Source organism: Taeniopygia guttata, chromosome 2 (assembly GCF_048771995.1).
Source record: "Taeniopygia guttata chromosome 2, bTaeGut7.mat, whole genome shotgun sequence".
NCBI classification, from domain to species: Eukaryota; Metazoa; Chordata; class Aves; order Passeriformes; family Estrildidae; genus Taeniopygia; species Taeniopygia guttata.
Window position 1 is genome coordinate 4909809 of NC_133026.1, and position 27172 is coordinate 4936980.

Genomic DNA, 27172 nt, shown 5'->3' on the forward strand with positions numbered 1-27172 from the left:
TTTTTGAAATTGGTATACTCTCTGTCCCTCCAAACTTTCAGTCACAGGGAACACAGCAATCTTGCTGTGTGGCAACAAATTCTCTTGGCTGTCCTTATTTTTATGGATAAATGTCTGGCACTGTGCCTGGCCAGGGCACACATTTTCCATTTGGGTTAATGAGAGTGCATCCCAGTCCACTGCCTGGGTAGGGCCATTCTCCCTTGGCCACCTCCAGCAGGTGACTTCAGTTCATGTTTTGTTCCCAGTCAAAACTGCTTTGTGTTTACAAATCAGAAATTACAGGTTGGGGAATGTGTGTTTACTTGCAAAACTACATAAATAAGTTTTTTAAAATTTAGCAGTGCAGAGAAGGCTTTCAGTGTAGTTTTGACTTGTTTAATTATATGTAATATTTGGTTTGGATGGGAAATCAGGAAAAATACTGACAAATTTTACCAACATGTTTTCATCAATACAGATTGCTTAAGTGACCTGATGACACTTTCAGTCTTTCTTGAACAGTATCATGACTACTCAGTGACGTAGGAAATATTACCAAGGGGATGCTGTGTGTGCTGTGCGATTTTTTAATACCTCTTAGGTTGTTTTTTTTTTTTTTCCTCCTCAGTAAGCAGACTTAATTTTGGAAAGGAAAAAGTGCTTTCATAAAATAATAATAATGAAGACACTTTCCAGTTCCCTCTTGTGTCAGATCCAGGAACACAAGCTTCTCACGCACTGTGCAATGAGTCTCTCTCTTCTAACAAGCATTACACTTGAAATGCATAATGAATCCAGTGGAGTGCTTGATAAAAGTTGAAAGCTGGGTCTTTTTTCCCAGCATGATATTTTTTCCCCTTTCTACAGCATATCCAATATCCTATATATCCTATGTATATATATCCTATCCTTGCAGGTTAGGATGTGTGCTGACCAGGTTATACACAATCACTGAATTGTGGCACACCCCTTCTCTCCTCAAGCACTTCTGACAGCCACTGTCATTGTCCTGACTGTGGAAGCAGGAGGTTGGCATGTTGCAGAATTTAGTGCAATTCCTTTTTCATTATTTTAGGGGCTCCCTTGCCCTGAGGTGGATGCCTTTTGTTGAGTTCTCTGTGATGAAATAAACCCTGTGATGAAATAAATCCTGTGATGAATGGCCTTTGCAAGTCACTGATTAAACTCTTGTTACTATTTAAGCACTGTTTGCACTGTGGAAAATGCTGTAAGCTGCTACTTTCTCATGTAGGCTTGAGTCTTTAGCAAATTCCTCCTAAACTGACCAAGGAATGTCTCTCACTTTCCAGTATTTATTCTGAAGTCTGACTTAAAGGGGAAGATAGTTTATACTTGTTCACGTTCTTTTAGACCAAGATTGATCATTGTACCTGTGTTTAATAGAATTAATTGCATACATTTAATCAGGTGTCTCTGAAATAACTGTTACTTGCACAGGGTGAGTACTGCACTCCAGTGATGATTCTGTGATTTCCATTTTGAGCAAATTTTTTCTGTGATTCTGTTGTTATCTAAGAGTCTCAAGTTCAGCATCAAAATGGGAGCAAATTCTCCCCACCAGTCCCATGTCATTCATTGCTTTTGAACAGAATAGGCCTTGTTCAGAATTCACTGAGTAATTTAAAAGATTGCTGGTGTAAAATTTACTTGGAATACATTAATTTTAGGGGAATTATACAGGAGAAGCTGATGCCTTCACGAGATGCCAACAAGCTGCAGCAGCCTGGAAGACCGTTGGGTTGAAAGGGAGCATTTATAATTGTCTTTTCTACATCTGTTTTTATTGACAGACCAACAGCAGCAGAACTCCTAAGACACAAATTTTTCACAAAAGCAAAGGTAAGAAAACACTTCCTAAACTGATTTGTGCAGAAGCTGTGGAAAGGACTTTTCAGAAGCACCATAGGTGTGGGTGACAGCTTTACTGGCAGGAGTGTGGGCTCTTTCACTTGGAGCCAGCAGAGCTGAGTGAGTTGAATGGGTCATTGTGAAGGAGCAGAATAAAATCCCCCTTGTGTATCTCCTGTGTATGCTGTTGTTAACAGAAATTATCTAGGAATTCCTGAGCATTTAAATGTCTCTCAGTGCCTTTTGGGTTTGTTCTTCTTTTGTAATGGTGCCATTCTGGCTGCCTGTCCAACCATAAAGGTCTCTGCTGCAGTGAGTGTAACTTAGATTTTAGCAAACTCTCTAATCAGTCTGTGTGCTAGGGGCTGAATGAGGCCCACTGTGCAAGAGCTACCTAAAGATATTTCACCCTGCGTTGCCTTATGGAAAGTGAAGATCCTGTGATACAAAACAGGGGGAAACTCCCATTTGTAGCCTTGGAATGAGCTGCCAGCGAGCATTATGTAATTACTGCCTGGAGATTAGTGCATATGCAATGTGCGAGGTCTTACTGCAGGAGACAGGCAGCAGTAGCACAGGGCAGGATTTGCATTTCCATGGGCATGGGGAATGTTTTCTGCTTGCTTATTTTTTTTGTCATCAAAGTGCACAGGATTTATAGCAGAATACAGATTAAACTTTCAAAAAGAGACTGCATACTTGGGATAGCACAGCAGCATCACCAGTTAATCAGAGTAGTTTTCAACTCCCAGATTAAGATGCTTAAATGGAATTGGCCATGCCATGTGTCTGTACAGGAGTTGGATGCCCTATTAAAGCTGACAGGAATCTTTACAGGGGCAGCCCAGGGAGAGTTGCACTTCCTCTTCATGAGGAGAAGCACAGGGACAGTCACTGATCTCTTTGGTCACCAGTGACAGGACCCGAGGGAATGGCCTGAAGCTGTGTCAGGGCATGTTTAGTTTGGATACTAGGGAAAGGTTTTTCCCCCAGAGGGTGGTGGGGCACTAAACAGGCTCCCCAGTAAATGGTCACGACCTCAAGGCTGCCGGAGCTCCAGGAACATTTGGACAACACTCTCGGGTGGGATTGTTGGGGTGTCCTGGCCAGGAGTTGAACTCAATCCTTGTGGGTCCCTTCCGACTCAGGGTATTGTGTGATTTGATAATTCTATGAAGCAGAGAAGTCTGGAGGGTGATCCAGTTGATGAAATGCAGAAGTTTGCTTTAGGGCAAGTTTAATTGATGTCTGGGTTCTTGACAGTATTAACTGGGGTTTCAATGTCCATAGTGGGATTTCAGGCAGCTGATTAGTCTGCATCTGTATGCTGGATGCACACTTTATGCATATGTATGCTGGATGTCCAAAGTGACAAGATAGTTTACACATTGCTGACCTTTCTCCATTTGGTTCTGCAACTTGTAGTTCATGTTACACTTGATTGTGTGTTAAATCACTTTCATGCTTTCAGTAAGCTGCTGGAGACATATTAGCAGGGTGGTGATAGAAAATTAACATCATTGTAAATGAGGCACTGCTTACCTGGCATCTGAGTGCAAACATGAGCCAGTTCACACTTGGGGTTAAATTTCTGTCACACATCAGCCACTGCAAATCTGACAGCTGGAACTTGAGGGCTGAAGAGTGCAGCTTCTATACATCTATATTGAGTCATATATGTAAATACCATCTAGGTTATGTAAAAGTATGGCTTGATAATGCAGGGAGCCACTTATCAGGAATGACAGAGTGTGTCCTGAGACTCTCCATCCTGCCTGCAAGCAACCACCCTGGGGGAGTTCTGGGAGCTCTGCATGGACAGAGACAGCAGAGCTTTCCAGTTGCACTGGTGTGGTGTGGAACACCCAGCCAAATTTCCAGAGTGCTTGCCTGAACTGCCCTGCTTCCCCTGCTGCCACAAGTTTGACCCCACAGTTCAGCAGTGGGAAAATTGTATTCTCAGGAGCCCACATTGGCCAGTCTGGAGCAGCTTGCTGAAGAGGAAATTTAATACAATAAAACATCACAGCAGTTCCCCAATATTCAGTTGTGGTCACTGTATTTACTTCCTCTCTAAACATAAATGCTGTACATTTTTTCAGCCACTTTAAATCTTGCTGTCCCAATTTCTGTTTGCTCCAGCACAGAGGGATTCCTATATCCCAACCTGTCTGAGGTTTGTCTTTGACAGTTGGACAGGCATAAATTTAGGAGTAAGATAAAGCAAAGGGGTTGAATCCAGATGGTGTTGTAGCTGCAAGTGGAAGAATGCCAAATTCCTCAGCAGAGTACCAGATACTGCAGTACAATATATATATTTCCAAATAAATCAGAATAATATCCAGCTCCTCTGTTAATTCTATGTCATTTGCATAAGGAGAGTGCCACTGTTAACTGAAAAGGTATTTAGGATGAAACATCACATATTGCAGCCCAAAGTAGGGGAGTGGTTAATATCCTTGGGGGAATAGGGATGAAACATGTAAACCACTTTCTGCTAGAAACAACTTAACAGTTACTTTGTCAGAGACAGTGAAGGCATCAAAGGACATTTTCAGCAATGCAAATGTTTGGTATTTTTTTATTTGCAGAATAAAGAGTTTTTACAAGAGAAGATGTTGCAGAGAGCACCAACAATCACTGAAAGATCCAAAAAGGTACTGAAAACCTCCTGGGCTCTTGCTGTTAGAGTTGTACTATTTTTTGTGCTTGTATTCACATTGTTAATAGCAACTACTGCAGTACAGCTTTTTCTAGGTAGAGCTATTAATTTCAATAAAAGAATTGCATCACTATGGCAGGTGATGGAACATGAAGATGTTCTGGTGCTATTTCTTCTAAAATCAACTGTAGAAACTGTTTGCTTGAGATGTAAATTCTGTGTTCTTGTGCTGCGCAGGTCCGGAGAGTCCCAGGCTCCAGTGGGCGTCTTCATAAGACTGAAGATGGTGGCTGGGAATGGAGTGATGATGAGCTTGATGAAGAAAGTGAGGAAGGCAGAGCAGCAATTTCACAGCTCAGGGTGGGTCCTCAGACTCCACAGTCTCTGTTTTGTTGTCCAGTTGTGGTAGATCTGAAAATATTTCGAAGCACATGGCCATCAGCGTGATTCACAGCAAGCTGTAATCCCTTCCCTCGAGTTGGAAGCTGAAGTAAAGAAAGCAGACTGAAGGTTGAAGAAATTGTATTGATCTTTTCTGTCATTGTGGTGGGGCACAGCTGGTCTCATTCAGGAATGTTCAGTATAATTGGAAATGTTAATTCAGACAGCCTGCTCCCAGCTCAGCATACTAATACACTGCAGCTAGGATATTCCCTTTAAGGGTGCTGACTGCTTGAGATGCTTTCTCCTGGAAGTGTCAGGAGAGGTTTTATCCTACTGCCTTCTCCAGGATGGAGCTGAAATCAATAGGGCCTGTTCTTATGGCTGATTCCTGAAACATGCAGGGCCTGGTTCTGCCCCCCCCCAGTTAGACTGAAATTGATTAATCCTGGTAGAAAACCTCACAGCATCCCTGAAGTCACAGGAGTGATTAGTCTTGTGCTTGAAAATCCTCAAGAAAACACCACTTTCCCCTCTCCCATCATATATACAAACCCCCACCCCAGCAGCTCAGAGGAGTAATGTATGATGATCAGCTGAAAGATTACAATGAATTTTCAGGTTGTTTTCCCCCAGCAGTCACCTGTGTGGGTTTTGACTATGTGGTTTTGACTATGGGTTTGCCTAGTCTCTTTTCACTACAGCAGGTGACTGGAAATGGATTGTATTTTAATAATCATGTAATTGAATTAGTGAGACAGTGAAGGATGTTTAGGGGAAGCTTTTCAGTATGAAAGGGAAAAATGCAGTATTGTTTTGAAGCAGTTATCCCTTTATAACTTCTCTCATTTCTCTTTCATTAGTCTGGCATCTGTTGCTGTTGTGAATAGACACTTCAGTATTAAATGCAAGATTTTCAGCATCTTCTGAAATGCTTGAGTTTTTAAAAGTCATTTGATACAATAAATGTATTATTTGTGACAGCAACTCTTGTGACTTCTTAAAAAGCTTATTGTGTCCAGCTTTATATTGTATATGATCAAGAAAAATCTCCTGGTACCAGGTAGCTACTAGTGAAATTCTATGATGAATAAGCTATAAGATGTAAGCTGAATTCTTCTGAATTCCTTTTGTGGGCTAGAATACCATCAAATTTTAGGAGGCAGTATTATAAAAGACTCTAATTCTGTTCCAGAGATTATTTAGAACTTCTTGTATCTTGTCTGAAAGCTCAGGCTACCATGACTTAACACTGTTTACTGTGTTTTGAACAGTACTTACTTGTTTCATTCCTCTTAGACAGGAAAAAGCAGATTGACACACATGTTTACAAGCTCCTTTTCAAGACAACTTTTTCTTGATGCTTTGATATATTTTTCTTGTACTGCTGCCTGTCCTGATCACTCTAATTTGAGCTGTGCTTGGCCCTTACTTGTAGGTCTCCCATTCAGCAAAGCTTTAGGAAGGATGTTGGAGTAGCAGGTCTCAATTCAGTCACCTCCCTATAGATGTATACTATCATTTTGTGTTACCCCTGTGTAACACAGCACTCTGGGGCACCTGTATGTTCCAGGATGTCAGGAAGGGCACTGTTGAACCTCAGACCTCTCTTCATGCCTGCCTGGCTACTTGAATTTGATTCCTTTTCAAGCAGTCCTAAGATTTGTATCCAAACTGCCAATTTTTTGCCATGAATACAGTGGTATTATTGAGAACTAGTGTTTATGCTGTGTTTTTGGTCATATTTCAAACACTTGGTATAAATTCAACCTGTCTGTAAATCCCTCTGCAATTTTAACCAGGTTATTGGGTAGAATAACTAGGTGGCACCTTTTTTTCCTGCCCCTTGCAGCGGGGGTGGAGTAGAGGATTTTTAAAAATCCTTTCCAACCCAAAAACAATTTCTGATTCTGTGATCCTGTCTGTACCTGCATTTTACTGCAGTAAATGGAGGCCCTGCAGATTGACTTAATGTGCCAAAATACTGAAGTATTAACCTGCATAAAATCATCTACATGAATAGAAAGTGTTGGTATTTTTCACTTATTTCCACTTCACATAAAAAATAGGGTGAACTTAATATGTGCAAACATGTATTTTACAAGTCTCTTCCTAGGACTGCATCTGAAATCAGGCAAATATTTTTTTATACCCAAAGCCAAAAGTATCTCCTCAGTTCACTGAATATGGTGACTTGCTGGGACAACATTACTTTTTGGATATAAAGACCTTCTGAACTTCCTCTCTGCATTTAAAACCTTAAATTAAAATTAAAGCAGTTGTGCTCTGTGGGCTTTTAAATTGTGCACTTTCTGTTTCCTGATAAATCTGTGCAGTGGTGATTTATGTGGTCACATTTCACTGCTCACATCATCTTTGATTACACAAGCAAAAATTAGTTAAAACTAATCTCCAAAGTCATCCTATTTGTGCCTTAGGTAAGTGTTTTTGAATGTTTCTCCTGTTTTCTTTCTGTCCATGTGTTTAATAAAATCAGAGAATTTTTAAGGTTGGAAAAGACCTCCAGGATTGTTAAGTCCAACTGTTAGCCCAGAACTACTACTGTGTTCACCACTAACCCTGTTCCCAAGTGCCACCTCATCATATTTTCTGAACACCTCCAGAGGTGGTGACTCTACCACTTCCCTGGGCACCCTTTCAGTAAAGAAATCTTTTCTAATATCCAATCTAAACCTCTCCTGGTGCAACTTGAAGCCAATTCTTCTTTTCACTTGTTACCTGGGAAGAGCCTGATCCCCACCTGGCTGCACCCTCTTGTCAGGGAGTTGTGGAGACTGAGAAGGTCTCCCCTGAGCCTCCTTTCCTCTCTCAGCTGCTCCTGGTGCTCCAGAGCCATTCCCACCTCTGTTGCCCTTCTCTGCACTTGCTCTTTCTGGTAGTGAGGGGCCCAAAACTGAACACAGCACTCAAGATGCCTCAGCAGTGCTGAGTACAAGGGACAATCCCTGCCGTCCTGCTGGCCACACTATTCCTGATACAGGCCAGGTGCCACTGGCCTTCTTGGCCACCTGGGCACTTGCTGGCTCATACTCAGGTGGCTCTCACCACTTCTGTTGGTCATTTATCTGAATCAGTTGTCAGCTGAGGGGCAGGGCCAGTGTTTCCATACTCATCTTAACAGCGCTTAGCACACTGATCTTTCCTTTTATGTAATTCCTTGGGGCATCTGTGTACTCTTGGGTAGGAGCTTTGTTCCTGGAAGGGCACTGCAGCAGCTGTGGCCTGCAGATGTGGAGCCAGGGCTATTTCTCTGGGAGGAATGCCATGTTTTTCATCCCACCTGGTAACTGTCAAGTGAAGGCTGAGCACACTGAGATGGATTTCAGTCTTTACCTTTCTGGCTGTGTGACTTTTACCCTGACACTGCCTACACATAGTCATACTGAGAGAACTGTTCCTTTTTCCCCTGTCCAGAGGCCTTTCTGAAACTTGCTGTTCTGAGAGTAAGACTTGTTAACCTTTTCTCACAAGAAGCCTCTGAGTCATATGTTACAAATCACTCTGATCTGCACTCATTAAGCCTCTATTAGTGGAAAAACTCTCAGAGTAGGGGCATGATGAGCCTTAATGTTCTGCTGTCCAGCAACCTGTTAGACCATTATGTGGACAAGGAGCAGGGTTTTTTTATTCCCAGCATGGACCAAACCATTCCACCTATCTCCACTAATTGGACTTGTTGAAAGTCAAAGTTGCAGGCTCTCTTAATTGTAGGGCTCTCCAGGAGTACTTGGCAATTCCCCTCTGCTCATGTGAAACAGCTAGTGCACTGTTATCTTTGTTTTACTGATAAGCAAAAGCTGGTCACGTTGCTTTTGCCTGCACTTTCCCCATTGTTCTACTGGTGTCTTTGTTTCACTGCTGAGTGTTCACCTTCCCATCAGTTCCATGCTTTTTCTCACAAAGAGCACAGCAGAATATAGGGTCCAAGGCAGGGGGAGCAGGCCAGGGATTTCTTTCTAAACAGCAGCACAAGCAAGGCTGTTCTTCCCTCCCACCCTACAGAGGTTCTGTATGTTCTAAGCAAGTTGGTTTGGAGACTACCACCCTAAGTAAGTGAAGGGAACTTGTTTTCTAGCAGAATTCTGCCAGGCAGATCTGCGTTTATCTTTTTCTGCCAGACTTGAGTAGCTTAAAATGGATTTTCCCATCTTGATGCTTAAGTAAATTGATCCAGTGTGAGCGATTTTCAAGAGTCCTGGATTTTGCTAAGTGATAGCAACTTAGGGTGTTGTGTGCCACTGTGGAAATACTGACTGCAGGATCTGAAACGTGGCTGTGTTTCTGGGTGGTACAATGTGACAACAAATTGTGTGGTATCCCTTTTATCATGCATCTTAATACACATGTGTAACTTCAAACAATTACGTAAGTTTGTCATGTTTAGTATGGTTCTGACAAGTCCTCCTAGTCAGTAAGCTTCATTGTGGTCTAGGCAATGACATATTTTTCTCTTTTTTTTAGTCTCCCAGAGTGAAAGAACCTGTACAGAATTCCGAGGTAAGTTATAATTGCAAATGTTTCAAGGAACTTGCTTTATTAGCCTTTGAAAGCAATATTGTGTGAAGTAGAAGCCAGTATCTAGCTGAGTTCTGTTTGAAGAACTCACTATAAAAGGAATCCTTGGCTGTGTAATGCCAAGAGCTCTTCTTGAGGTAAGTCTGTTGTATGTCTTGTCAGCTTGCTGTGACAAAAGTCTGTTTGTTGCAAGGTAATAAATTGGTCACAAGAATAATCTGAGCAAAACAACTGTGTTCTCATTTCCTCCTTAAAAAAAAAAACCCAAACCACACAAACCCATCAGAACACAACTTCAGGATGTCTGGTTTGCATTGTCTAATTCTCTGGTTTGGAACCTGTGCTCAGAACTGTGAAAGAATTCTGTAGTAGTATTTAATAGCAAATGCAACTTAAATTGCAATTTATCGTCTTTCTTCAGTTCTGAACTGTGTGTTACATTAGGAATATTAGTATGTTTCATCTTTCAGTGATAGGGACAACTTATCTGCCAGACACTGTGCTATGTCTGTCTTTTCCCTACCTGTGTTGAAAGATAAACAGAGCTGTCTCCTAGAAATTAGTCTTGGGTTGGGCTGTCGTGTTCTTCCTTCATTTGTTTTCAAGAAGTGTTTCTAAAGGGAGATTTTGAGAAAGACTACATTTCTGGCACTGTAATTTGACATAAATGCTAAATTAAAAAAAAAAGCTAAAAACCAGAATTCATTTGGGATTAATTTTCCCATTGGAAGTCTCCTGTCCAGGTTTCCAGCATTGAAGGTGATTTATATTTCCTACAACCTGCCAGAGTAAGCTGGAGGGCACACTGAAGTGCCATCAAGCTGACAGTTCTTTGACTCCCATGCCAAAATTGATTTATCTCTACTGAATAACAAGAGGTAAAGAAGAGATTAAATTTCCATTTAGCTCTTTTCCCCACCCTCCAATTAATTTCATATGGATTTTTTTTTGATTGGTTGGATTTGTTTTTTGCTAGAGACTAAAATAAAGTCCAATCCTAAATCTTCTCTAGCATGATTTGAAGAACTCTGAATTCACTTTCCATTGATACCCAAATTACTCTGACATTTGCTTGGTGAAAGGCTCAGTTGTCAATAGTTATCTCACTTCTTTGCTGGGGTTTGTTCTCTGAAAGGAACTACAAGTCAAAGCAGGGCTGCTCTGCTCTGAGGGCATGGCTACTTCAAAATACAAATAGCACTCAGATTCCAGGGAAGAGGGAGACTGAGAGGGTGCCCTCATCCCAGCTGGATATATCTGTGTACATGCAGCCTTGCCACAGAGTGTAATTTTTGTCCAAGATCCACAGCTGTGCTGGTGTCTTGGTTTCCTGGTGAGTAAAACTTGCAAATGTCAGGACAGAATGGGTCCCTGGACATAAGGACACCTTAAACCCCTGAACACCAACTTGGGATCAGCATTAATGTCCTGGAGGCCCAGGAATGCCCTTGGCACTGAACTTAGCTAAGTGATTTATGTGGCAGACAGGCACTTCTGGGAAAAGCTGATGCTTGAATCACAACTCTTTGAGTTCCCTTTCTCACTAAAACTCATTTTTGCTTGCAGCTGTTTCCATCAGCTGAGCCTCCAGGTCCTTCACTCAATGCTCCAGCACAGGCACCTACTGAACTACCTCAGGCTGCAGGACAAGCACCTGCACAACCTCCAACTGCTGTACCTCCACCCAGCCAGGCTCCTCCAGCAGCCCCAGCAGCAGCCCCAGCAGCAGCCCCAGCAGCAGCAGCAGCAGCCCCAGCAGCAGCAGCAGCAGCAGCCCAGGTAAGAGCAGACACCCTTCCTGCCAGCTTTCAGGTTTGCCCTTAGCTGTTCCATCCAGGTGTGCCACAGCAATCTGAAACAGTGGAAGTTTGACGTATTATTGGCAGCGTTAAAATAGATTTGATACTTAAATCAACCCCCTTCAAATCTCCTTAAAAAGGCTAGTATTTAATCTCTGAATTTTATGCAGCAATTGAAGCACCAGCAGCAGTGAAGGCTGGAGCAGTGTTGGTGTCAGTGACAGTTGGGATATGCACTAGCAGCATATCTGTTGCCCATTGTCTTATTTTTTGGTAGCCTGTCCTAAGCTGAACTTCATGAACTTGTGTCAGTGTGTTCTTCTGTATAGCTCTTAGTGTCAATATGCTCTTTTTTATAACCCTACATATGTTCTTCCTCACAGCTCTCTGTGTCAGTGTGTTATTCTTTATGGCTCTCTGGCTCTTGTTGCTCAGTGGTGACTGTTTTGAGAGCTCTGGGTTTCTCCATAAACCCATGTTTGTTTTCAGTAACCTGGTGGTTTTCTGTTTCAACAGAAACCATGTTGTGATCAGAAGCTCTGAGCTGCATTGATTAGCCAAAAGCACCTTGGAGTAAAATGCTAGTTTTACAAAGTGTTTAACAAAGTGTTATTTTCCTTTTCTCTTGTGAAAAAAACAAGTAATCTAGATAAAAAACACTTGGTCGAGACTTCTGTGCTTAAATTATCAGCCTGGTGTTGTGTCTGTCTTGTTCCTGCAAGTACAAAACCCTTGCCTCAGCATGGGCAGTGCAGGTGACTGACCCCTCTCCATTTTATTTGGGTCTTTTTGCTGGAGATTGAATAACACTTGACTCTGTACTGGAAATTTCACAAGTGCTGTAACAAGTGCAGGGCAACTCCTGGATCATCCCTATTGGAAATCTGGTGCTAACCAATATGAAATTATTTGATTACATGTTCCAGTAGTTATTCAGAAGTAATTTAGAATTGAAAATAGGCAGCTATAAAATTGCTGCTAGATGTTCTTAAAGTCTTTGATTTCATGGGAAGAAAAGGTAACTGAGAGTACATGCTGATCTGCCAATTCAATTTTTTTCCTGATACAGTTGTATCAGGTTTTTAAATCAGATGTTTGGGGCAGGGATTAAAACAGGAGGTCTTGAAGCTGTCAGGAATATCCAAAACCCTTAAGTTTTAATGCAAAGCAAGTAGTCATTTTACATTTAGCACTTCTGAAGTCTCCTGACATTTTGGCATTTCTCAAAGTTGTGTAGCTTTTACTCTTTCCAAGGCAATTGCAGAGACCCTCCTGTTTAAGTGTGAACTTTTCCTGGTTCATTGGCCTGTTATCTTTCTCAGTGTAGTGCCATGATTCCAGTGATGAGTCAACTTTTACTTATATCTGTAGTTGATCAAGGTTAGCTCTAATTTTAATTTTATTATTAACCTGCCTTAAAATTATGTAAACCTGTTGCAGGCCCCACCTGCAGCCCCTGCTGCAGCTCCGGTACAGGAAGATGTGAGAGTCCCCATCAACCTTGTATTAAGGTTAAGGTAAGGGCACAAAACTGACCTATTCTGTTAACATCAGCCTTTGTAGAGAGGCCCACTGGCACTCTTCTAATTAAAATACCTGCTAATTAATAGGGTGGTGGTTAAGTGTGTGTCAGCTTGGATTTCACCTGCTCTTCTGAAACTGCAACTTGGAAAAGCAGTTTATCACATCCACATCAGTTTGGCAAATCCTGTATTGAAAGAGGTTTTGATATTTGTGTAAATATTGCTAAACTCTCTGGAGTGGGAAAGAGGAGATAGCTGGGTTCCCTAAAAGGATTCAGGGATCCAGGGGTTCTGGCCTTGTGCTGGACCATCTTAATCTTCATGCACAACTTCAGACGTCAGCCTGAAAGCGAAGAGCTTTTACCCAGTTCAGGGAGTGGATTCTGCTCTGTCACTGGAAACAGGCAGAAAAAAGAATCTTTCTACACTCATTACACACACTGCTGTTTCTCATTAAAAGAGCCTGCCTCTCATCTCTGGAGGCATTCTGGTTGTTGGTAGGCATTGGAGTGGGGATTCTGAGCATCACTTCCATAATGTGTGTGCATCTGCAGCAGTGAGCACTCCCTCCTCTGAAACATGTGCTCCAAGGATATCTCTGCTGAGGGGTATGAGTTGAGACAGTGGAACAGCATGGCCTTGTAGCAGAGAGGTGACACTGGCCCAGGCCCTGTCAGGCAGGGAGACAGACTGTGCTGCTTCCACATGCACATCCAGGGGATGAGTTTCTCCCTTTGAGGGGATAGAATGCAATGAACTCTCAGGCTGATTATTCAATGACAACACTATCTTTTGGCCACCTATTATGCCATGAAATGGTTTCTCTTTATATAAAATTCTCTTCTTTCCACAGGAATTCAAATAAAGAGCTCCATGATATTCGGTTTGAATTCACCCCAGGGAAAGGTGAGCTGGTGGGAAATTCTAGTGAGTGAAGGGGAGGTTTTGTGTTTGGCGTTGTGTTGTTGTGTGTCTGTCCACAGTGCCTTCCTGAAGGGCTTGTTGTGGTTGGGCTTGGAGCACTGCTGTAAAACTCATGGATATGGCTAAAGTGCAGTCCTTCAGTGAATTCACAGCACCTGGTGTGCACCCTGATCTGTGTCTTTTGTAAAGGGCACCTCTGCTATTTGGTTTGTACAAGCACCTTCAGGTTTCTGTGTGGTGCCTTCACCAGCTGGCCAATTTCTGCTCTGTGGTGATGGCTCTTGGGTTTTTCCCCAACAGATACTGCAGATGGTGTGTCTCAGGAGCTCATTTCAGCAGGTCTTGTTGATGGCAGAGATCTGGTAATAGGTAATTACAAATTATTTTTTCTGCTCTAACCATTTCAGTCATTTTCTGCATGTTAAAAATTACCTAGTTAGTGAGTGATGGGCAAGTTTCCTCTGGCCTTGTCTCTACCCCAGTGGCCCTGCACAACTGCTGTCAATTCTGGTGACAGTTCTGTGCCAACATGTAGGTTGCCCCCAGTTCACAAGAAGATGATTTAGTTGGTAACATTGTGAAGCAAATGTTCCTTGTAATGCAGAATGAAGTCTAATTGATGCATTAACCAAATCACTATCATCTGACAGAGATACATCACCAAACTGCTGCACAAGCCTGTCCTGCTCACAGGTCCTGTGCAGGAGAGCTCTGGGACTGGAATCAGCCAGGCTTTTTGGGTTTAATTAGGGCTGGGGAAGGAAGTGTGAGTTGCACGTGCCCTGGGGCAGCAGCACGAGTTGTGTGGGGGGAACAGCTGCCTCAAACATCAGTTTGCTAAATAAATGAATCCTTCTGTGCAGCAAGTGAGAGTTTGAAACTGTCAGCACTGCCTGTGTATTCCAACTGCAGCAACAAAGCTGTTCCTTGTACACAGGGAAGCTGCTAGTGCAAAATTAGCTGGATTGCCAGGTGCCTTGAGCATTTATTACTATTGATCCCATCACATCCTGGGGAAAATAACTACCCCTGAAAGAGTAATGTAGGAACAATAACAGCATTTTCACAGTTCAAAGCTTTAGGTTTAAGTAGACTGAGTCTAATTGAGACCTAAACTTATCCTTATCAGTGTAAGAATTCAAAGTTTGTGAAGTAATAGAAAGAGGACTAATGAGTTTGGGATGTTTTTCTCCAGCTTGCCTAATATCTGCCCATTTTCTTTGTGTCTGTGTGATTTCAGTTGCAGCTAATTTGCAGAAAATTGTGGAAGAGCCCCAGGCAAACAGATCCATCACTTTCAGACTGGTATTTATTCCTGTTCCCTAATTGATCAAGTTGTCCCTTGCAAGGAGAAGGCATTGCATGTAGATGTTTACTGCAGGCGTCTGATGTATGCACTCTAAATCCTCCCTTCTTTCCCAAAGCTTTTTACTGGTTGTGTAACTATAGGTACTGCAGACTACCTGCTTGTATCCTCTGAGCAGCACCTGGGATAAATAAGCATGAGATGATGTGCTAATTAATATATGTAAATGTTGCAGAGGGGTATTTTGGGGCTTGGGATGTGCACTTGCAGAAATATTTCAAGGCAGGTGGATGGGCTAAGGATTGCCACAGACTCCTTTCTTAGAGGAAGAGAATGAGGGAGGGTCCAGATACATTGTCCCTGTGGAGGAAATGGAGAAATTAAAAAGAAAAATGGAAAATAAAAGAGTGATGGGTCAAAGAAGAGATCCAAAACTATGAGTAGAGCAGGTGAATCTTTGAGGTGGTGAAATTCAGGGGGAGTTACAGTGGCAAAGCAAAGGCTTAATCAGGTTATTGGGAGTGAAGCTATAAGTGCTCTTATTTTTTACTCTTCCTGTAAGGAATTTTCACTTGTTTTACCCCAGTTACAGCACATATAATGTCTAGTTGGAGCGGACATTGGCAAAACTTCAGTCCCAGCCCTTCATATCTTAAAAAAAAAAAAAGCAAAAATACAAAAGCACTCAATTTTGACTTTGGGTAGTGCAAGCTGCTGAATGCAGTGCAAAGCTGTCCGGTGTCTGCTTCCCCCCCCACCATGTCTGATACACCTGCTTGTGGTTTCTGCTGGAAGGCAGAGCATGTGTGTTGCTATTTGGATCTCTGTTCCCTGTTTCAGGCATCTGGTGTTGATGGCTCAGAAATTCCGGATGATGGCAAACTTATAGGATTTGCACAGCTCAGCATCAGCTAAACATTGGATCCAGGAGATGTTTCCCAACAGAGAACCCACATGTGCATATTCGTAATGCTTCTGTTAGCCTAAAAAAAACCACTACTGCCAAAGAATTGAACTCCAGCCCCCTTCCTAGAAGCTTTAACATTTTCCTTAATAGGATCACAAACCTTCCTGAAATTACCGATGACGTTTACACCTTTTGTAAACAACTCTCATGTTTTTGTATCTGTCATCTCAAACATGCAGACCCAACACGTCATTGCCTGCATGTTCATTTTATTATTGCCTTACTTTAAAGAAAAATACTACTGAGTACGAAGCAGGGGGTTCCACTGCTCTGATGATCTTGCCTAAGTGTTTGCTTACATGTGGTTTCATTCTTTTTCACTTGCTGTTTTTGCACAAGTTTTAATACTGAACGGATTTTTTTTTGTTTGTTCTTTACCTGCTTCTCCTTCTATCTGAAACACCAATGTACACGTTGTTTGGGTCACCTGGAATGCTGAGAAATCTGCTTCTCTTTGGCTGTGTGTTTTAAAACTGGTTTGAATGCTTGCACCTGAGAAAGCAAGCAGAGTATTAACCCACAGGAGGGAGAACTTCCTTCCCTTGTGTTTGTGTTTTGGAGAAGTTCTTTGACTTTGAGGTGTTAGAAGTCAGCTTCCCTATGTAAACTGCCTTAATTTTTTTCTTTTTTCTTTATCATTTTGGTTCTCTCCACATGAGTGCCAGGCATGGCATGAGGGCTGAACCTTTTAATTTACATTCAGCAGTCCTTCATGCTGCTTTCATTCTGCATCTTAGACATAGTCTGTTCTTGAAGCAGACCAGGGAGGCATTGCTGCCTGGAAACTGGTCTTTCAGATGCTGAACACGATATCCATGGTCACAGGGAGAGGAGATCTATGTCACTCTGCCTTTGGAACAGACGCACTTCCAAGTGTCCCTGAAACCCAGTTTGGTCATGCCTGGCTGGCCTCCCAACGTGTTCCCCAGTCCTTTGCAAGCTGGTACCCGTGGAACCATCCCTGTTGTGTTTTACAGCAATAAAGAATCACCAGTAGAGTGGCTGTGCTGGGCAAAGCGGGCGCTGGGTTTGTCCCTCCTGCACTCAGTCCCTTGGGTCGTCGGGCTGCGCGTCAGCCCAAGCCTCGGCGTTTGATCAGGATGTCACTGCACCCCTGTCACACATGTATTTAGCTTTTCTTTCCATGTGCTGTTGAAGTTGAGTTTCTACATGAATAATATAAATTATGCTCTGAGTTTGATAAGAGACACTTGTAATGCAATATGTGAATAATAAATGGTGTTGACTCTTTTTTTTTTCCTACTGTTTCACAGTTGGCCTTTGTAACTGCTCTTGGCTCTGGAGTGTTTTCTACACAGAGGTTGTAAGTCTGTAATTTAACATGCAGGTGGAAACGAGCTTTGTTTCCATCAGACACAAACAATGCAGAAACAGAGCGGAATGACTAGGTTCAATTAGGACTTTTGTTCTGTTTCCTTTTTTTTTTTTTTTTTTAAATGTCCAAGTCTTCAGATGAACAATCTGTATTTATATTTTGTTCTCTATGAGCAGCTGTGGAAGCTTCCTGAATTGTGCATGTTCTTTTTTGACCGCCCCTGTTGCTTGTAGCCTCTGGGTGGATATTGGGTGTGTCCCCATGGGCTATTTGTAGCCCTATGGCTGGTGAGTGTGAAGGGGAGGGAGAGGAAGATGAGAACTGGGGAGCGAGATCATCCTGGGGTGCTGAGCTGATGCTCTCTCCAGCCCAGGAAGCAAGTGCCCGATGGCAGGGAGTTGGTGGTGGCAGCTGTTTGTTGGCACCATTCCCTGTTGCCTGACACAAAGCACTCCCCACAGTGTCCCCCACTGAGCTTGTTGGCTTGGGAAGAGCAGGCTGGCACCTTGATTTTCCCGTCACCCTGTGCTCAGTGTGGATGTGTTGGGAGCCTTTAGGATACAGAGACAAGGTAGTTGTGGTACAGTATTATTTTCCCTCTGCCTGCATGCCCTGGGGACCTCCTCATTCATTTGTGTACTGGTGCTGAGGAAGGTTAGGACTCAAACTGCTCAAATGGAACAATGCAGCATCTATTTATTGTTATTCCCCATTTTCCCAAAGCCAGGACTTAGAGAGCTTGAGCTCACACTAACCCAAGGTTTCGTAGTTCTTTAATGGAGAAAATAAGTGAGGAAGAAGCTGATGGGTTTTGCTCTATGGATCTCCAGATCTTTTGGGTAGGGATCCAAAATATTTACTTGGGCTATTACAGTGCTAGACAACTGTCTTTCTGATGTTGTTCCAGTAAGTGCCAATGCTGTTCATAATTGTTTTCCAGTGTCATTAAGAATTTGGGTTTTGTGCAAATTTCTGATCTGAACCTGGAAGCAGGTGGAAATTTTAAGTTAGTTCCTACTTTTAAGGACAATGCTCTGTTAATGAAAATGGATCCTCTTCACAACTTTGGTGTATTGTAGATTATAATGAAAGATGTAAAATAGTCAGGCTTTTTTTCCTTTTTTGGACTTTGTATTTTACTGCATGTGTCTAATTTTTAATCAATAAAGAACAAATTGTCCATTGCCAGGTGTTTGATGTGTGGTTTCCTTGTCACTGGGTCGGTTGATGTGTCTTGAGGAAGGGGTTTGTCTGAGTGGTGCCTGCAACCCCTGGGACGTTTCTGTTTGGGGTGGTGGGAGGTTTGACAGCCTAAGGAAGACTCAGTGGGGAAAGGGAGATCAAGTCCAGGCTGGATGGGGCTCTGAGTAACGTGGTCTGGTGGGAGGTGTCCCTGCCCATGGCAGACGTGGAACTGGATGAGTTTTAAGGTGCCTTCTGACCCAAACCATTCCACAAGTGCATCTCTGCAGGAGTTGTGTCGGAAATGGAGCCAGGAAGGCATGCAGGATGCTGCCCTGAGAGCTTGTCTGCAGCTGAGAGGTTTGCTCCAAGCTCTGCATGCCCTGTGCAACTGGGAATGAGCTTCCCCTGTCTAGGAATGCCTCAGGATGGCACAGGCTGGTGTGAAACTGAGAGGATTTATACCCTGACAAGTGGTGAGAGCATGAAGTGCCCTCCTCCACAGTAATTGTTCTTTGTGGGTGCCCTGGTGAACCCCAGTGGGGCATGATGCAACAAACCCATGGTCTGTTTTCCAGCATGCTTTACAATGCCCTTCTCATGGATCTGAGGGCAGCAGGAGTATCCAGGTGGCTTTTGGGTACCTCCTGGACATCTCAAAGGAACCCCAAGCAAATGCTTTAGCTACATGAGGGATGAGCTGAGCAGTGCTGAACTCGACATTCTCGGTGATCATTTTAGGCATTTTGCCCTCAAGCACCATTGCCCTGTGTCAAATTTCTCCAAGCCCTCCCCATATTTAGCCCCCAGCAGCCTGCAGGGTGGCCCACAGCTGCTGGGAAGGGACATCCTGTGCCTGGCTTGCTTGTGATGCACAGGGAAGCTGCAAAAGATGAAAGAGATGGCAGCTCCCATCCCCTGGAATCACAATGAACTGGCTGCTCCTCCTCATCTCTGGTTCTGCCCATGCATTGACATAATTACCTTTATTCTTCTGGGCTGCTCTCAGCTCTGCGTCACTGCTGGGCTCATTTTGGCCCCTCTGAACGTGGCATTCCTGAGTGGTTCAGCAATTGCAGCTCTTGTAGTCCTTGTGGAGAAGAGTCTGTTCCCTGTCCATGCCGCCTGGCCCTGGCAGAGGGGGTGGCCCAGGTTCCCTGGAGCAGGGGTCCTTCTGCTCCAGCCAGCACTGGATGTTTGTGGGTGGCACAGGGATGATTAATATATTACATGGTGTACTTATAGTGACTGCCTATGACTGCAGAGCTTATCTGAGGTTTAAACATTAATTCCAGCCCTCTGAGAAGTCTGTCCCAGCACTGTCCTGTCCCAGACACAGCCACCAATGTCAGGTGTCGGGGAAATTTTGAAAGCAGTTGGTGATTTTGGGCGATTCCAGAAATGCCTGGTGCTGCTCTCCGTGATCCCTTGCCTCAGTGTGGCTTTCCACCAGTTCTGCCAGCTTTTCATGGCTGTGGAAGTGCCTCACCACTGTGACACCAGCTGGATCCGCACCGTGGGCCCCAACCTGACGGAGGAAGAGCAGCTGAACCTCACCGTGCCCCGCGGCGCGGACGGGCAGTTCCAGCGCTGCTCCATGTTCTCCCCGGTGGACTGGGAGCTCGATGCCATCCTGGCCCACGGCCTGAACGACACGCAGAAGTGCAGCAGTGGCTGGGTGTACCCCTCAGAACAGCCACCCTCCCTGCTGACCGAGGTCTGTACTTGCTGCTTGCTCTGCTGGGATGGGGAAGGGATGAGGCACCCAGAGCTGGTGCCTGACCGTGGTGCAGTTGGGATTTACAGCAGGTGTGCTCCTGGAGGGGGTGTGGGCTGTGACAGAGGTGCCAGTGGGGGAATGAATCACTTCTGGAAGGATCTCCTCCTCCTGGGTTTCCCCATCTCTCTGCATACAGGAGTTAACCTTTCCACTTTAATATCATGGAATGGTTCGGCTCAGAAGGATCCTTTAAAAGTCGTCTAGTCCAGCCCACAACATCACAACTATTAGCTGAGAAAGATGCTAAATTAAGATAAAGGAGAGTAGGTTTAGATTAAATATTAGGAAGAAATTCTTCTCTGTGAGGGATGTAAAGCCCTGGCACAGGTTGCCCAGAGAAGCTGTGACTGTCCCATCCCTAGAAGAGTCCAAGGCCAGGTCTTTTGTAAGGTGCCCTACCCATGGCAAGAGAGTTCAAATTAAATGATCTTTAATGTCCCTTCCAACCCAAACCATTTTATGGTTCTCTGATCCTTCCTATGTCACTGTTTCCACTGATGTCCTCTGGAGGCTGGCAATTGCAGGACATTTCTTTAACAGAAACTGCTTGTCCCAGGAATCAGCACTGCATCCTTTCTCCTCTGGGAGCTCAGGTGGTCTGGCAGGAAGCAAGCTGCTGCTCCTGTCCCCAAGTTCACCTAAAGCAAAATTTGCTGACCAGGAGGCTCCCCTGGGTTGGCTGGGCTGGACAAGGGGGACTCCTGCAGTCCCAGTGCATGGGAGAGGGACCTCACTGAGTGCCCTAAGGGTTTGTCCCACCTCTGACTTGCATGCCCTGTGCGTGCTGTGGGGATTCACATCCTTGGAAGAAGGAATACCAAAGCATCTGTTTCTCCTTTCTCCAGTTTGACCTGGTGTGTGACAGGAAGGACCTCAATGACATTGCCCAGGCCATCTACATGGCAGGGCTGCTCCTGGGATCCCTGATCTTTGGGCCTCTGAGTGACAGGTGAGGAGCCACAGCCCTCTGCCCAGGCTCTGTGCAAAGCCAGCACAGCACTGACCGGGTAGTGTGAGCCTGTCTGGACTGTGCACCCTCTGCATTTTGTTACCTCTTCTCACTACCGGGACCCTGACCAAAGTCCTCAGGTCCCATGAGGACATGGCCACACAGGGAGGGGAAGGGAGACAGATACAGCATGTGTGTACAGGGCTTTGCTTGTCACCCCACAGTCTACTCTGAGCCTTCTCAGGGTGATAAAAATCACTGTATAACCTGCTGGGCTCTTTGCCATCTCCATGGGGTCTCTCCACACATCGATTGTGTCTTCCCTGTTTCTCCCCAGGATCGGCCGCCGGCCAGTCATTCTGATCTCCATCTTCCTCCAGGGCTTGTTTGGGCTGGGAATTGCCTTTGTGCCCCATTTCTATGTGTACATGGCCTTCAGGTGTGTTGTGGGGGCCTCCGTGTCAGGAATCACCATGACAATACTGGCCTTAGGTGAGTAGGATGCCCTTGCCCTGGGGCATCTCAAGATGCAATACAAAAGTCTTCAAAAAAATAAAAATATTCGTGTTTGGCTAGAAAAACACCATGGTGAGGACAGGTCTTGATCTTCACTGTCCTTTGGTACTCTGGCAACTTCTCAGCCCTCAGTCAGAGCTCTGGGGAGCATCTCTCTCCAGCCAGTGCTCAGAGGAGGGCAAGGGGACAGTGTTCCAGCACAGGAGGTCAGTCTAATCCTCACCTCCGAATAATTCTTCTCCATGGAAACACCAGTTTGCCTCAGGGGAAATAATTTGGATGACTCTGAGCCTTCCTTCTTCCTTTCAGCTACAGAATGGATCGGTGTCTCCTCCCGGCCAAAGGCAGTGCTCACTTCTCACTGCTGTTTCGCCATCGGGCAGATGATTTTGGCTGGTTTGAGTTACGGGATTCGCAACTGGAGGCTGCTGGAGATTGCAGGATCTGTTCCTATATTTGCTTTTTTCTTCTTCATCGGGTAAGTAGGATGTGGACAGAGCTCCTGCAGAAATGCCAGCAGTGTGAGGGGTGTGAGTGAGGAGGAGGCAGCAGCTCAGAACCAAGCTGGGTCTTTCCCCTTGGAGTGCGGGTGCTGGAGGAGCTCTGCAGAGCTCAGCACGTCTCCCTGGGCACTGGGCTGCTGAGAGCAGCAGCTGCATTGTTTCAGGTCTCCAAACGTAGCCTTTGGAGCCTAAATTTAGGGTGTTTAGACCCATTGATCCCATGGGCCATTCACTTTAGAGTAGGGCTTGATGATCCTTGTGGGTCCCTTCCATTGCAGACGATTCTGTGGTGCCGGGATCTGATTCTGTGGTGGCCAAGGCTTGCTGGACGTGCTGCCAGAGAAAGGGGCTGTGGGGGAGCTCAGCAGGACACAGCAGCATGTCCTGGCCTCCTCTCCTGGCAGGGTGCTCCCAGAGTCAGCTCGCTGGCTGGTGACCAAGGGCAGGATCGAGGAAGCCAAGAAGCTGCTGCAGAAGGCGGCGGCCACCAACAAGCGCAGCCTCCCAGCAGAGCTCCTGGAGCAGGTACTGGGGGTTCCTGTCCCCAGACACTGCCCTGGGCCTTGCAGCAGCCCCTGCAGCTCAGCTCATCCCAGAACATCTCTCCATTCCCACTGGGGGTGGTCTGGGCATGGCCTGGGGGGGACTCCAGCTCCAGCTGAGCTCCACAGGGACGAGGTCAGGGAAGAGGCCCAGCTTCTGCTGAGGCTCAGCCTGGAGCTTCCTGGGGCACACCTGGGCATGTGGGAGGGACTGAAATGCTTGCCTGGCTTTTCTCCTGTGGGGATTCCGGGAGTGTGACTGATGAGCACAGTCTCTGCTTAGTCTGTGGGTTTCCATGCAGAAATGCCTGAAGGGGAGTTCCCTCCTTGCTGATCACAGAGTTCCTCCACTGGGGAGATGTTCATCCTGAGGGACCTCTCAGTCCCCACCCCTGTGCTGGGCACCCAGAGCACAGTGGGGCTGCCCTCCCTCCCAGAGCACTGGGGTCACAGACCTGCCCCTCCGTGGCTTTCCATGGACTGCAGGTGGAAAAGGAGCTGGACACGGGCTTCCTTTTCCTGCTCTGACTCTTTGACTTTCTGTGTTTGGAAGTTGAAGCCTGAGAAAGAGGTCAAGTCTGGAAGTTTCCTGGATCTCTTTAGGAAGCAGCACATGCGGAACGTGACTTTAATCATGTTGTTTGCCTGGTAAGCCATTCCCTGGTGCATTCTTCCCAAACTTTTAGGTGAAAGAAAAGAAGGGATTGACAATTAGTTATCCAGAAATTAATCTTGTGGGGTTGTGTGTTATTTGAAGGGTGTTTCTGCTTCCTGGCTGTTTAAGATGCTTTGTAGGAAAGGTTACAGCATTTCCAGCTTTGACAGGCCTGTGGTATTCCTCTGGTTTTACATCTCCTTGGAAATGCTGTGGCTTGGTCAAAATGTCACTGGAGATCAATGCTCCATTTCCTCATAGCTGATACCTGCTCAGTGCCATCCTGCCTGGCTTTCAGGTTTGTGAACAGCTTTGTCTACTACGGGCTGAGTCTGAACGTGACAAATTTTGGCCTGGACATCTACCTGACTCAGCTGGCCTTTGGAGCAGTGGAAATCCCAGCCCGTGTTGGTTGTATCTTCACGCTGCAGAGGTTCGGGAGGAGGAAAACGCAGGCTGTTCTCCTGGTGCTGAGTGGCCTGGTGTGTCTGATCATCACCAGCATCCCTGAAGGTGAACGACCTCGTCCCACACGGAGAGGACATCCTCTGGGACAGGGAGGCACAGAGCCCCAACCCTTCCCTTGCTGGTTCTGTCCTCCCAGCCAGGGTGGCTCACATCCCTCTAGGCCTGAGCTGACTGTGTCCTCATTTAACAGGTTGAACCCACAGGGCCCATTCCAAAAAATCAAATTTTTTCTTGCTGATGGTGATAGCAGAGGGCAGAGCTGAGTCCAGTGGGCCGTCTGTCAACAGAGCTGTGCTCTGGGAAAATTAATCCCTGGGGAAGTGAGATGATGGATGCAGAGTTCACTGAAAGTGGCCATCAGGCCAGAGCAGCCTGGTCCATGCTCAGACCCTGTCAGAGCCGATGGCTCCCTGCAGGTCACACAGTTGTCCCTGCCATCCCCAACCTCCATCCGTGAGTGGTGCTGAGCCCTCCCCCATCCCACAGCAGCTGTGTCTTCTCCTCCCCTCAGACCAGCCTGTGGCAACCACCGTGCTGGCCACCATTGGCAAGTTTGCTGCCTCAGCCTCCTTCTCCACCTCCTACGTCTATGCCGCCGAGCTCTTCCCCACGGTTGTCAGGTGAGCTCTCCCCACACATCAGAGCAGTGCTGATGGAGCAGGAGCCCACTTGTCCCCGTGGTGGCCCGGGGGTGCTGACCCTGCCCATGCTCCCACAGGCAGACGGGCTTGGGGCTGTGCTCCATGTCGGCACGGGTGGCCGGGATCCTGGCCCCGCTGGTCCGTCTCCTGGGGCAGTACCACCGGGCCATCCCCATGGCCATCTTCGGGAGCGGCCCCGTGCTGGGGGGGCTGCTCTGTGTCCTGCTCCCCGAGACCTGCGGCACCGACCTGGCAGATGGCACAGGGGACGGCCACCCCCCGGCTCAGGTGGGTCCCTGGCGCTGCCTGTGGGGTAGGGGGTGGGCAGCCAGTGTTGCATGTGCTGGGGGTTTCTGTAGGAGTTACAGAGGTGGGAGGGCGTGGAGTGGGGCTGTCCCACTGTGGAGGGAGGGGAGGAGACCCCATAATCCTGCATGTGGAGGTCATCCCTTCATTTCTGTCCATGGGATAGAACAGCTAGTTCTATCCTTCCTCCCTCTGCCCTCCTCAGGGAAACGCTGGTGCCTTGTAGCCACAACCTCTGGCTTTCACCCTCCCATAGCTCCCAGCCCTCATTGCCCATGGGACCAGGTGGAATTGCACCCCAATTTGTTGTCTTGCTGGGAGAAGGTTGTCCACAGGAGCAGTGAGGAAGTTGCTGAAGGCTGCTTGTCTCAGGGACAGCTGCCATCAGCTCCTCACACACCTTTCATTGCTTTCACACCCTTTTCCCTTCCACCAGGTCTGCGAAAATGCCACCAGCGGCTCTCAGAATGGGCCAGTGAAAGGAAAAGGTAGTGGCCAGGACAACGAGAGCACGAAGACCACATACTTCTAGCTGGGGCTGCAGGTGGCTGTGGATAAAGGCAGCCCAGTGCTGTGTGGGCACTGAGGACAGGCAGGGTCTCTCCGCCACAGGACACCACCTTTGCCAATTCTTGGGTTTCCTTGTCTTTTTTGCCTTCCTGTATCTCCCTCTGTAGCTTGTCCTCAGGCACTGCAGGCTATTACTGGTGTCCAACAGTGTTCTCACCAGAGAAAATTAGCTGCTTTTTACTTCAGGGAAAAAAGAAAGAAATCAAGAATTAGAATGGAGAAACTTCCTCTTTGTTTTTCCTGTTATGTCTCCAAGAAGGTGAGACTAAACTTTGTCCAGCGAGGCACACACTAGAGCATTGGATAAACTTGCAAGAGAGAACTGGGCTCACTAACAGGAGAGCTGAAGCAGATGCAGCACTGAAAATAATCTCACACTTGCAAGGAGTGATTTATTGTGACTGTCTAGCAAGATCAGCCTGTTCTTTCATAAAAACACTCCTTTTTTTTTTTTTTTTAAATTTGGGATATTCAGCTGAGAAAAAAAAAAAAAAGTGATGGAAGAAACAGAATGCAGAGAGCAAGGACGTTTAAGAGGCAGCAGAATTTTCCCTTCAGTGCTAGTGGCTTTGATTTGATGCCTGTCATGATGGTTTGGGCATGGAAAATGGTTCTCTTGGGCTGCAGTGTGGGGCCAAATTGATTTGTCCATTCCAGGACACTGAGGGGTGTTGTGGAAGTTGGTCTCTTAGAAAAAAGTTAAAATCTTTCTGGGAAATGTTAAGTCTTTTCTACTCTGTTCTAATCTATTCCTGTTTTGCTGGATCCATTTTGTCTTTAAAAGATTTAGGACCGCTTTTGTCTTATACTGTGAAGAAAAAAATGTGGTTTTCCTGTGCTTCCCTTCATATTATCTCATGCCTCTCAGTCCAACTTTCTTTTCCCACTGGATAGGTACAGAAGAAGTGGGAGTTGCACATGGTGGTTCTTCATCTTTGTCTGTATAGCTCAAAGTTTTTTTTTTTCTGGTAGTGTCAAGAAATGTTCAACCAGAGTATTTCTTCTCTCCATTGTCATGCCTAAATGGAGAGAACCATTTTCCATGGACCAAAGTACCTCTTGGATATTCAGTGTGATCAAGACAGAGTTTTGGATAAAACCAGTGCCATGTGACATTGTCCTGCCAGGAGGGACCGGCTGTGGGGCCATTTTCTCTCTGGCATTGCTTTTCAGAGGATTTGCTGTGGTGCTCATCTTCAGCACCCTGAGAACAAGGGAGGTCAGTCCTTTGTCCTTTCCTTGGAAAAGGCTGGGGAGTGCTTCCTTCAGGCTTTTATGGAAAACAAGGCCTTGAAGGTAAAGGCTGAGGGAAGAGCTTGGAGCCAAATGTACAGTTATTGAAGGAACCTCCTTGGAAATTGTACTCTGAGACTCTCTGTTTTAACTCATTTCGTAAATAAAGGCATCCAAGCACAGCTGATGTACTTCTCCTTCCAGCTCATTTGTGCCTTAAGTGGACTGAAGATCCATTTCATGGAATCTTGAAGTGGTTTGGGTGGGAAGGGACCTTAAAGATCATCTCGTTCCAATCCCTCCCTTCACTATCCCAGGTTACTCCAAGCCACATCCAACTTGGCCTTGGACACTTCCAGGGACGGGGCAATGTCATGGTTTGGGACAAATTTGGGAGGAAACTTCCAAAGGGGTCCCTCTAGAAAGCAGATTCAAGTGGCCTTTCCCCCAACTGGTTCAGGAAAAGATTTCCTTGGCGGAAAGTGGAAAAACCCCTGTTTTTTAAACAAAGTGTTCACAAGCATAAAAAATGAATAATTTTA

General features: G+C 45.7%; 2 protein-coding genes across 3 annotated transcripts in view; both read left to right on the top strand.

Moving 5' to 3' along the window:
- Positions 1-18471, top strand: part of OXSR1 (oxidative stress responsive kinase 1) — an 87367-nt gene extending 68896 nt beyond the window's left edge. For both annotated transcript variants that reach the window (XM_072925286.1, XM_032746594.3), the window contains 10 exons: positions 1794-1842; positions 4443-4508; positions 4751-4873; positions 9377-9412; positions 10997-11209; positions 12670-12746; positions 13606-13658; positions 13977-14045; positions 14917-14981; positions 15823-18471. In XM_072925286.1, the coding sequence (XP_072781387.1) occupies positions 1794-1842; positions 4443-4508; positions 4751-4873; positions 9377-9412; positions 10997-11209; positions 12670-12746; positions 13606-13658; positions 13977-14045; positions 14917-14981; positions 15823-15897 (826 nt within the window). In that variant the 3' untranslated portion in view covers positions 15898-18471. The remainder of the gene's footprint in view (positions 1-1793; positions 1843-4442; positions 4509-4750; positions 4874-9376; positions 9413-10996; positions 11210-12669; positions 12747-13605; positions 13659-13976; positions 14046-14916; positions 14982-15822) is intronic.
- Positions 18472-19256: 785 nt separating this feature from the next.
- On the top strand, positions 19257-26817 carry LOC100220756 (solute carrier family 22 member 13). Its single transcript, XM_030264213.4, has 10 exons — positions 19257-20184; positions 21093-21196; positions 21534-21688; positions 22022-22190; positions 22620-22740; positions 23311-23405; positions 23711-23925; positions 24392-24500; positions 24599-24809; positions 25264-26817. The coding sequence occupies exons 1-10, from the start codon at positions 19813-19815 to the stop codon at positions 25357-25359; spliced, it is 1647 nt and encodes a 548-aa protein (XP_030120073.4). The 5' UTR covers positions 19257-19812; the 3' UTR covers positions 25360-26817.
- Positions 26818-27172: the final 355 nt, after the last annotated feature.